This window comes from Microcaecilia unicolor, chromosome 11 (assembly GCF_901765095.1).
Source record: "Microcaecilia unicolor chromosome 11, aMicUni1.1, whole genome shotgun sequence".
NCBI lineage: Eukaryota > Metazoa > Chordata > Amphibia > Gymnophiona > Siphonopidae > Microcaecilia > Microcaecilia unicolor.
Genome location: NC_044041.1, coordinates 166,648,051 through 166,660,261, shown reverse-complemented (window position 1 = coordinate 166,660,261; position 12,211 = coordinate 166,648,051). Strand labels below are relative to the sequence as shown.

General features: G+C 48.4%; 1 protein-coding gene across 2 annotated transcripts in view; it reads right to left on the bottom strand.

Moving 5' to 3' along the window:
- Positions 1-12,211, bottom strand: part of SPINT2 (serine peptidase inhibitor, Kunitz type 2) — a 65,117-nt gene that overhangs the window by 7,120 nt on the left and 45,786 nt on the right. For both annotated transcript variants that reach the window (XM_030217287.1, XM_030217288.1), the window contains exon 6: positions 6,333-6,386. In XM_030217287.1, coding sequence (XP_030073147.1) covers positions 6,333-6,386 — 54 coding nt within the window. The remainder of the gene's footprint in view (positions 1-6,332; positions 6,387-12,211) is intronic.

Sequence of the window (12,211 nt, the reverse complement as noted above, 5' to 3'; positions counted from 1 at the left end):
CGAAAGAGGAAGTCCTCTCCTGCCTGCATAAAGCCCATGTAAGCTCCTGCGGGAGGGTAACAGAAGGTTTCCTTTATGTTTTGATTTGTCTTGTTTTGCCCTTTTTTTTTTTTTTTAGCCAAAAATCAAATGAAGGAATCTGATGAAACTGAGGCAACTAGAAGAAAACACTCAACCCAGAACAACAAAGGGCGGGCCTCTGGATTGATCTGCTGGGACTAATGGAAAGAAAATTATCAGGTAAGGACTAATTTTACCTTCCATAGCGTCCCCCAGATCAATCAGTGGGATGTACCAAAGCAGTTCTCAAGTGGGGTGGGGTACTACAACCTCAGCAGACTGGAGCAATGCTCCACAGGCCGCAGTTACATGAACTGCCACGTCAAATCTGGAATGCCTAGCACTGCCATGCCAAGCCTGCAAAGTCTGGTAAGGGAAGGACAGCAGATCAAGTGGGCGATCTGCAAAAGCCATCCACGTGGCTGAACTGCAAAGGGCAGCCACGGAAGCCAGACAGGACTCGGAAAAGGAAGTCAACTGCGCTCTGGAAGAAAGCGCTGCCACCCGCAATGGGAGAGACTGTCCCATACAGAGGTCAGCTGAAGAAACTGCCTCTCTCAACCAACGGCCACTGCGGCTCTTGAAACCAGATCCCCTTTCTTGTGATCAGCCAGAGGACAGCATGAGGGTATGCTGGGAGGCATTTCTGCTCAGCAGGTCAGGAATCTGATGATCCTACCGCAGTGTGGGTGTTTTGTAAGGAGTCGCTACCTTCCTATATACCCAAGGCTCTCCAGGTTCTGAACATGTCTGCTTCTGATCCTGCCACTGCTGGATCTGCTAATCTTAAAATGGTGAGCACTAGAAGACCACTACAGTCTTTAGCAGTGCATAAGGCTATCTAGGAAGTCACTTCTGCTCAGTAGGTCATCCCAGGCACTGTCCCACTATGCAGAGGTGGGGTGCAAGGGGAGCAGCTGCTCCCCTAAAGGGATTTTGAATAAAATGGCGCTTATGCGGAACAGCTCGTCAGCTTCACACCGACGCCTATTCTACAAAAGGTCTGCTCCTCCTGACATCAAAACCGCTATGCCCACATCTGCCAATCTAAAAATGGCGAGCCAGCGTGCCTTTGGAAAGGGTATTACCTTTTTATCGTCCCAAGCAAAGCAAAAAGCAAAGAGTTAACCAAAGGAACTCGCTGGTCACTTCCAAATAGTATAGGAGTATATGGTGAACATCCAAGAAGCAGAAAAAGGTGTAATGGGATGACAGAAAAGACCAGTCACCAGTTGAAACCCAGAGGATCTCAAACGGATAAAGTTGGGAGTTCTGAGAACCTGCCTGGACTGGATTGCTAAAGAAAACTAGGCTGCCCCGGACGATAGGCTTGGTGTCGTAAAGATAAGGGCAAGCCTGACCCGACCAAAAAGAACTTGTAAATATGTCCTCAGGAACACACCGAGTCTATAAGTCACCCAGATCTTCCACCAATGTCATGAGTCCTCAAACAATAGTTGCCCTGAAAAGGGAGCTGAACCAGCCGCCGTTAGAAGCTGCATTCACCACCAGCAGCGCAACCACATGAAATGACAGGCTGTGACCGCCAAAAACGTCTGCTTATTTGACACCCGAAACAAATCATAGAAGAAAACTGGCAACTAAGCTGGCCTGACTCTACATCTGGCAAGTGAGGAGGCAGTCGACTGTCTGCTTTCTGGAAGGGATCCGAAATCTGTTGCTGCCACCTACGGCACACCCTAGAGCCTACAAGCTGCAGATAGCCACCTCCAGGGAGAGAGAACTTCTGAAATATCAGCGGAAAACTGTGTTGAAATCACCCATTGAGACTAAGTTGGCTTGAAGGGAGCCATAGAGATGGGGATCAAAGCAGAGAAGGAACCCCTGAAGTGGTCTGACACTGAATCAGGCCCAAGGGGGAATGTCCAAGAAAGCAAACCTTGTGCCCATAACTTGAAGCTAAAACCTGACTTGGTTTGGCAGCTGTTGCTGAGGGGCAAAAGCAAGAAAGAACTTCCCAAGCCTGGAACAGCACTCCCCAATAAGCCAAGATTTGTGCTGGAAACAACTGGCTCTTGGTGACACTGATTACCAATCCTAAGGACTGAGGACAAGTAGGTATCTTGGATGAAATTTGCAGAGTTTCTTGATAGAGAGAGCTGCAAAATCAGCCAGTCACGAGGTATGGATGAACCTGCAATCCATCCTCATGAAGGAAAGCTGCCACTACCCCCATGACCTTGCAAAAATGTCTTTGGCAATGTGGAAAGGCTGAATGAGATGGTCATAAATTGCTAAGATCCCCCTACAGCAAGGAGATGGTCATAAATCGCTAAGATCCCCCTACAGCAAGGAGCACTGGGAATATGAAAGTAAGAAAGTACGTTTCCTTGAGGTCCAGGGAGACTAGAAATTCTCCCCATCAGACAGAACTATTACACACTGCAAGGTTCCCACTGTAAAAGTTGAACCGTAAACACCCTAGACTCTATGACGTCCAAACTCAGCTAGAAGGAAGTTCCCTGGTTGGAACTACAAAGCAAAGGGAACAACTTCCCATTCCCCAATTGCAACTGGGGACAGACTCAACTGTGCCTAAAGGAAGAAACGTTAGCAAGGTGGTAAGAATTACCTGACAAGTGTTTGAGCTTGCATGTAGACTCCAAGAAACATCTGAAATCCAGGTTGTAACCATGCAATAGAAAAACTAAAACACATTTGAGCTGAGGTAATCTTGGTTCACTCCTCCTGAAACCAGCACAGGAGTCCTGTCTGAGGACTGAACTGAGACTCCATCACTGGAAGATGCAACAGGCATAGGTAGACCTGAAACAGAGCTCATTCTACCAGCTGCCAGGTGGTTTGTTGTAGTGGAAGTGGAAACCCTGAAAGTGGTTTTCCTGGCCCCACAAACCCTACGCCAAAACCAAGATGATGATTAAAAATCATCATTAAACTCGTCCCTTGGCAATCTCCGAGACTTGGAAGTCCCTCAGGTCTTTACCCAACTGCTCTAGATCTTCTCCAGTCCCAAGATTACTTCCAAAAGGCAGGTTGCCAAATGTGACTTGGAAGCCACATCAGTAGTCTGATGCCTAAGCCAGCGCTAACTTCTTGCAGATAGGGACAAGAACTGGCTGGTGTGACTGTGCACTATAACTGCTGCGCATTGGAGCTAACAAGTGCGGCTGACAACCAGAGCCAGATGGCGTAGCAGAGTATGGCTGTTGCACCATTGCACACTACAGATAGCAAGCTGAAGTGGGTTGTGAAGCAGCACCCCTAGAGCTCTGTGCTCTCAGCTGATTGCAACAACTATTAAGCTACCTCTACACTGAAGTAGCTCATGGACCACTCCTCATGAAATTTAGGTACCCCGTACCATGAAAAAATGCCAAAAATACCATAGACGCAATTAGAGGTACTGGGTACGCTGCAGATACCGGGGTAGCTGAGGCTAGTATGCAAAAGGTGTGGCCAGTATCAGTGTGCAAAGAGAGAGAAGGGCAATCTTTAGTACAGCAGAGTTCTGATAACTGTTCCAGTCATGCAAGAAGTGCTTGGCCAGGCAAGAAGCAAGAGAGAATGAAACAAAATATGCCCCACTGGAAACCTAGCTGAGCCCCCAGTTTCTAATAGGATGGATAAAACCAGCCTTGAACCTGTAACCTTCAGGCTGAAAGGCCAGCCACCCTCCTGAATAAAACTAGTTTGATGTAAACAGTACACACAGAGCAAATGCTGCCACACCAGGGCAGCACAAAGGGTGCAGGACAGTGTTGCCAGTTACCCGGTCCCCAAACCCACCCAAAAAGTTCAAGCCCCCGCAGTCATCAATCCCGCCCCCGCCATCATCAACCCCGCCTCCGCAGCCCAAAAAACCACACAAAAAACAGCAGAAAAACCCAGAAAAATAGCCCAAAAAACCGTGACTCGCAGCGGAAAAAAATTTCCCGCAGCGGGTTGCGGAAAACCGCCCACCTGGCAACCGTGGTGCAGGATTACCATGGAAACCGAGAGGCCTGCACTAGCCTCAAAATGTAACATTTCTCACAGAAACATGGAGTCAACAGCCCTACGCTTAAATAAACAAACTGTACTGCCATGTTCTGAGAAAGGAGAAGAGGGAAAGAGGAATAAACCTCGAGTAGAATCCCTAATCCTGATCCCTTTCTCCTCTCCATTCATTTTATTTTTGTTACATTTGTACCCCACACTTTCCCACTCATGGCAGGCTCAATGCGTCTTACATGGGGCAATGGAGGGTTAAGTGACTTGCCCAGAGTCACAAGGAGCTGCCTGTGCCTGAAGTGGGAATCGAACTCAGTTCCTCAGGACCAAAGTCCACCACCCTAACCACTAGGCCACTCCTCCACACACACACACCCCCTGAACCTCCTCAAGGAGGGTCCATTCTTAGTGTAAATCACCCAGGGAAGCACAGGCATCTCTATCAGAAGACTTTCAGATAGCCAGTACTTTCCAAGCTGCAGCTTAAGGTTCTCACTGCCACAGAACAGTTGCAGGGGTCTAATGGGTCTCTGACCTCGCCCCTGGAAAGTTGCGGGAGACTCAAATCTGTGGGAGACCCAAGGACTCCCACAGGAGTCTACAAACCGCCCCAGGCCTCCTTTCTCAGAAGCCCTTAAATACCAAATATGAAGAAACTGGGAATGATCCACCCCAGTTTCCCAGTCACATTTCTGAAAAGCCTACATATAAAACTGACTGAATTGCAAGCAAGGGCTTCAGCATTACTATATGGAGTGGCAAGGAAGATGGTGCCCTCAAGTGCGCACGCACACTCAACTGCCGCCCTGCACCCGACAAAACGAGCCAGGAGGGAAGGAGCACACCGCTATATGGAGTTGGGCTATACAGTGGATCACCAGCACGGGAAACTGCAGCAGCCCAGTGGCTCCCACACTGGGAGCCACTTTTGCTCTGCCCCCACCGGCGCAGATAGGATAATCACTACTCACCCCCTCGGGAACTGCTGTCGCATGCCAAGTCAGTCCTCACACCATTCAGCCGGTACTGCAAACCAGCATGAGCTTGCCACACTGGACAATTCAGACTGAGATTTTTTTTTTTTTTTAAGGCAGGAGAAGATGCTGGAGCAAAAGAAACCTCAGACTCCTTTTAAAGTCAGGAGAGTGAGAACCACAAATCCCAGTCAGGCAGAGAGGAGGGGTTGATGGGGGAGGAAGGGAGGGACCTGGCACCCAAGTCCCAGGACAACTCAGACCCCATAAGCTCGACTAGACCCAGGGGACCAGGCCAGGACCAATCAATCCAGAGCTGCACAGATATGACCATCCACCTGCTAGATAGAGAGAATACTGAAGTTAAGGTGACTGCACATGACCACATATAGTAAACCTCAAGTTCTCTATCTTCACCTGCTGGTAAAGGGACATAACCCACAACTCTCTGGATTGATCTGTGGGACGCTATGGAAGAGCTGGTTGAGTGGAAGGTTAACAAGGGTAGTGTTAAATGGAGTTCACTCTAAGAACAGACATATTACCAGTGGTGTATGGCAGGAATCTGTCCTTTGTTCCAGTCTGTTTTCAAAAGTTTGTAACGAATATTGCAGAATGGCTATTGTGAAGTTTACTTTTTTGTAAATTAAAAAAAAAATCTGCAACTGGGTAGATAGAAGGATGCTTGGTTGTATAGAGAGAGGAATCTTGTGAAGCTTGAAGAATGTAGCACAACTAGGATTTGGAATTAATGCTATAAAATGTAGATTATGCATTTGGGCTGCAAAAATCTAAGGGAACAGTACAGTATTGGGAAGGGGGGTATTCTGTGCACAAAAGAATTATATCAGAGGAAGATCATGTTACTCTAGATGTAGCTAGATGTCACTCACTTGTATTGCCAATTTGTTTGCATGTCACAGAAACAACTTAACACAAATGACAGAAGCAGGTAATATTTTATCAACTAACCAATTTAATAAGGCATGAGTGTTCAAAGACCAGGGTTCACTTCATCAGCTAAAAATCTCACACCTCAAACTAGTTCATCTGTAAGGTTCCACCTGTAATTTTTGCAACTGCAGTCCAAAAGAGCCACACCTCTGATAAAATTAACAAGGCGTGGAGGAGTGGCATAATGGTTAGTGCAGTGGGCTTTGATCCTGGCAACCTGGGTTTGATTCTCACTACAGTTCCTTGTGACCTTTGGCACATCACTTAATCCTCCAATGCCTTCTAGGGACAGAGTACCTGCATATAATGTGTATAGTGCTGCATAAGTCTAGTAGCACTATAAAAATGATTGATAGTAGTAAAAAGCTGTACCTGTTGTTGAATGATGAGTTGTAGTATGCAGAGGATCATAGCCTTCTTTTGCATCTGAAAACAAACATAGTAATACAGGCAGTATCTGATCCAGTTCCAAAAGAAAGTTGAGGCCACAGGAAGACAGTCATTTGGTTAAAGAAAGCTGATGTTAGCGTGGGTTTTTACTCCTGTTTTAGCAGGCATTTTACTCCCCTACTTAATACATGATTTAGCATGGAAAGACATGTGCATTAAAAATAAATAAATTAATTAAAAATTCAGCACACATTGTGCAAATACATGGGAGACTTAAGGAGTTATTTCCAATGCAGGCAAGTGCACTAAACTTGAAGTACCCTACTCCACCTCTAAAACTGGTGTAAAAATCAAACACCAACAGCTAGAAAAGTATTTAACTTCTCTGTATGTCAACCAAAGTAAATGGAAATAAAAATCATACGAGACCTGTTTCATAATTGAGGGCCCCGGAAACAGGGGAATTTGCAATTAGTAACCCCATGTGGGCTTAAAATCCCTCCTCCCAATGCACAGGCTCCAGTTAGGGGAACAAATGATTCCCACTTGTTTTTCTAGCCTACAGCCATCATCTTGGCAACTGGGACTGCAGACCCCTAACAGAATATCAAAATACCTACTGTACTTGAATGGCATGAACTAGGTACAAATAATGTAATGCTAGGGGTCAGTCTGTCATACGTTTTGTAGAACTGCTTGTTCAAATAGTAATGAGATTTTAAGTATGAAAGACTATGTTGGAACCCTACAAATTTACTCAACCGCCAAGGGCTGGATATGGATGATCGATACTGCTATAGCTCTGATCTAATGTGCCTTGCAACATCTATTTGCACTTCTCCTAGACTGAGCAGTTCATCTGCCAGTTGGATAACTTTTGATAACTGGAATTCGCGACATGGAAAAATTAAGACATACCTGATAATTTTCTTTCCTTTAGTCGCAGCAGATGAATCCAGGAACTGGTGGGTTGTATGTGTCTACCAGCAGGTGGAGATAGAGAACACTAAACAGGCATAGACCCCCTGTGTATTGGTCCTTCTACCTTTTGTATAGAAAGAATTCCAAAGCAGGAAAAAAATAGAATCACCACTTAACTCACAATAAAAGAAATACACTCAACCGGAGTGAATAATACTCACAAGGAGCAACAAATAGAACTGTCAAATGCAAAATTTGCTGAAATTGACCACAGACTGCAACAGGGAGGGATCCTGGATTCATCTGCTGCGACTAAAGGAAAGAAAATTATCAGGTATGTCTTAATTTTTCCTTTCTTAGCCTCAGCAGCAGATGAATCCAGGAACTGGTGGGATGTACCCAAGCACTCCCTACACTGGGCGGGAAATTGTCAGCTCCCCGAGATAGAACTGCCGCTCCAAAGCACGCATCCTCTCGAGCCGCAACATTGAGCCGATGTTTCACAAAGGAAAGATGCGACGCCCACATCGCTGCTCAACAGATGTCCAAAACAGAAAACAGCGAAGTTTCTGCCCAGGAAGACGCCTGATCCCGCGTGGAATGTGCTTTCAAAGCCTGAGGCGGAGACTTCCCAGCCAAAAGGTAAGCCGAAACAATCGCTTCCTTCAGCCAGCGTGCCACCGTGGCCTTAGACGCCGGGAAGCCTTGTCGTGGACCTGCAAATAGTACGAATAAGTGATCAGTGCACCGAAACTTGTTCGACATTTCCAAGTATTGCAAAAGTACACACTGAACATCTAGAAGGTGCAGCTGACAAAAAGACTCCAGGCAGTCCTCCTTCCAAAATGAGGGAAGAAAGCGAGGCTGATTCAAGTGAAAAGCTGACACCATTTTAGGAAGAAACGATTGCACCGTACGAACCATGACACCAGATTCCAAAAACTGCAAAAAAAAAAAAAAAAAAAAAAAAAGGGTCCCAGCACAACAGGACCTGAATTTCTGACAGCCTACGCGCTGACGCCAGGGCCACAAAAAAAACAAACAAACAGCTTTAAAGCGTAAGATCTTTCTGCGAAGCCTGACAAAGCGGTTCAAAAGGTGCTGACTGTAAAGCATGCAAAACAAGTCGCAAACTCCACGTAGGACACGGGACATGCAACGGAGGGCCGGTGGTGGGACTGGTGATTGGGAGGCGGGGATAGTGCTGGACAGACTTGTACGGTCTGTGCCGGAGCCGGGGTTGGGAGGCGGGGCTGGTGGTTGGGAGGTGGGGATGGTGCTGGGCAGACTTGTGCGGTCTGTGCCGGAGCCGGTGGTTGGGAGGCGGGGATAGTGCTGGGCAGACTTATACGGTCTGTGCCCTGAAGAGCACAGGTACAAATCAAAGTAGGGTATACACAAAAAGCAGCAAATATGAGTTATCTTGTTGGGCAGACTGGATGGACCGTGCAGGTCTTTTTCTGCCGCCATCTACTATGTTACTATGTTACTATGAGGATGAAGTTTCAACACTCCTCACAAGAATCACACTACATCCGGGTGAGCCGCAATCGAAGATCCTGCTGACCTTGAAAACACGCTAGCACTGCCACTTGCACCCGCAGAGAATTGTAGGCTAAACCTTTCTGAAGGCCCTCCTGCAAAAAAGCCAACATCTGGGCAACTGAAGCCCGCATCGGTGACCACGCATGCGCCAAACACCATGCCTCAAAGGTACACCAGACCTGAGCGTAGGCCGTAGTCGTGGATTGCTTGTGAGCCCTTAGCAAGGTAGCTATAACTTCATCAGGATAACCTTTCTTCCTCAACTTCGCCCTTTCAAGAGCCAGGCCGTAAGACCAAAGGGGCAAGGATCCTCCATAGCCACCAGTCCCTGATAAAGGTGGTCTGGTAGGAGAGGAAGACGAAATGGCTCCCCCACCAGAAGCCTACGCAAATCCGCATACCATGGACGACGCGACCAGCCTGGAGTCACTAGGATCACTAGGCCCAAGTGAAAGCGTATCCATTGAAGAACTCGTCCTATCAAAGGCCACGGAAGAAACACGTACAGAAGTGTGGAAGTCGGCCAGGGCTGTGAGAGGGCATCCAGCCCCTTGGACCCATACTCCCGTCTTCTGCTCAAGAATCGACCGACTTTGGCATTGGAGCAGGATGCCATGAGATCGAAGCCTGGTGTTCCCCACTTGCTGCAAATCTGATGAAACAACACATCTGTTGACAACTCCCACTCTGCTGGATCTAGGGCATGGCGACTGAGTAAGTCAGCTCGCTCATTGTCCAGACCTGCGATGTGTGTCGCCAATAACAGGAGAAGATGCTGCTCCAAGTCAAAATGACCTCTGCCTCATAGGCCAATACTCTGTTCTGCGTGCCGCCTTGCCGATTGATGTAGGCCACTGCTGTGTACGACAGAACTCGCACTGCTCTCCCTTGTAGGATCCTACGAAAGGCTAGAAAAGCCAGCCGAACAGCCTTCAGCTCCAAACAATTGATGGCCCAATCGGACTCCGCAGTCTACCACAGTCCCTGTGCATAATGGTGCAGACAATGAGCCCTCCAGCCGGAGAGACTGGCATCTGTCGTCACTAGAATCCATTGAGGCGGCAAGCAGCATTCCCCACCTGATATGAACTTCGGAAAGCCACCAATCCATGCTTTTCCTGGCAGCTGGGGTCCAGGGAAATCGACACTGATACTCCAGAGAAGTCGGAGACCATCGACTGAGTAAGGCACGTTGCAAGGGCCTCATGTGAGCCCTTGCCCACGCCACCACGCCCAACGTGGCTGCCATGAGTCCCAGCACCTGGACATAATCCCAAGCCTGAGGAAGCCCGAACAATCATCGAATCTGCGACTGCAACTTGAGGTGTCTGCCATCGGGAAGAAATACGCAACCCAGGTCCGTGTTGAAGGAAACTCCCAAATACTCGAGAGACTGCGAGGGGATCAAATGGCTCTTTGGAAAATTAACAACCCTGCCGAGAGACTGTAGAACTTCTATCACTCGAGAAGTGGCTTGCGGACTCTCCAATTCTGAGTCTGCTCAAATGAGCCAATCGTCCAAGGATGGACTCTGACCCTTTCTTTCCACAAGAAGGTGGCCACCACCACCTTGGAGAATGTGCGAGGTGCCATGGCCAGACCAAATGGTAAGGCGCGGAACTGAAAATGCTGGCCTAAAATTGCAAACTGCTCTGATGCGGCGGCCAAATTGGAATATGGAGGTATACCTCTGAGATCTAGCGAGGTCAGAAATTCCCCGGGCTGCACCGCCGCTATCACTGAGTGCACCATCTCCATGCAGAAGTGTCACACCCTCAGGGACTCGTTTACTTTCCGTAAGTCTAGAACCGGTCGGAAAGACCCCCCTTTGCGAGGAACTATGAAGTAAATGGAATAGTGACCCCCTCGAAGTTCGGACAGGGCACGGGAACCACCGCCCCTAGCTGCAACAGAGCGCACAATGTGTCGGAAACCGCCGCACAGTGGGACTCCAAAAAGGTGTCTCCAACTCCAACTTGTAGCTGTGCTTGATTAGGTCGAGGACCCACAGGTCTGTTGTAATTTTGGCCCACTCCTCCAGAAACAGAGCCAGACAGCCCCCTATGCAATGAACGGAAGAATGGACCGGCATCCCATCATTGGGTACCAAGGCTGGGGCCTCCTTGCCTCTGTGCCTGATTAGAGGGCTTTTTGTCTGCACAAAAAGAATGCTGTTGAAACCAGGAACGCTGAAATGGAGCCGACGCCTGGCCCGGGCGATACCGTTGAGCATCACAAAATCTCAGTCTGGCTGAGGGCATTCTGGACCCGGATTTGGGCCTGTCCTCCGGGAGTCGCTGTGTCTTTGAATCACCCAATTCTTTAACAATTTTCTCCAAGTCCTCACCGAACAGTAATTTACCATGAAATGGCAATTTCGTGAGATGCTGCTTCGAAGCCATATCAGCTGCCCAATGTTGTAGCCATAATAGATGCCTAGCAGAAACCACTAGGGCCATCTGTTTAGCAGAGGCTCGAACCAAATCATAGAGGGTATCAGCTAAATAAGCAAGCCCGGACTCCATTCGAGGAGCCACTTCAGCCAAGGGACTCGAAACTTCCTCCTGCTGCACCGCATGTTGGAGCCAAGAAAGGCAAGGCCTCGCCGCATAGGAAGTAGAAATAGAAGCCCGCAGAGCCAAGGCAGCAACTTCAAAGGAGCGTTTCAAAGATGCCTCCAAACGGCGATCTTGGATATTGTTGAGGGCCACCCCACCCTCAACAGGAAGAGTGGTCTTCTTGGTGACCGCCACCACCAGCGAATCCACCTTAGGAAAGGCAAAGAGACTGAGATGAGACTCAACCACCGGGTAGAGGCGAGCCATAGTGCGGGCAACCTTCAGAGCCCCTTCCGGCTCTGACCACTGATCAGTAATAAGCTCCTGAATAGCCTCATGTACCGGGAAGGCTCAAGGCGGCCTTTTGGTGCTAGCCATCTTGACATTCACTGCAGCAGCAGTTACTTCCTCCACATCTTCAATTTAACACCTGCAAGGACTCAGAAATGAGAGAGATCAGTTCGTCTCTGAAAAAAATCCAAACTGCCTTAGTATCATCCTGCTCCTCCTGACCAAGTTCCCCCAGGTCCGAATTCTGCGTGGCTCTAGAGGAACCTCCTGCTCCCTCTAAAAGGGATGGCTGGGGAAAATGGGAGGCGACAGAACCTGTCTCAGACAAGGAAGCCACCCGCCTGCGCTTCAAGGCCGGCGGTTCCGCAGGAAAAGATGAAGATGTACCTGCCACCACCTAGGGACCAATCTGACCCAGCTGCTCTGAAGGGAAAGGCTGTGGCAGGGAGAGCGACAGGGAATCGGGGCGGATCTTCTCATCAGAAATGCAAGATGCATCAATAAAATAAACTCAGGGGAAAACGGGACACCCTGTCCCTGAGAAGC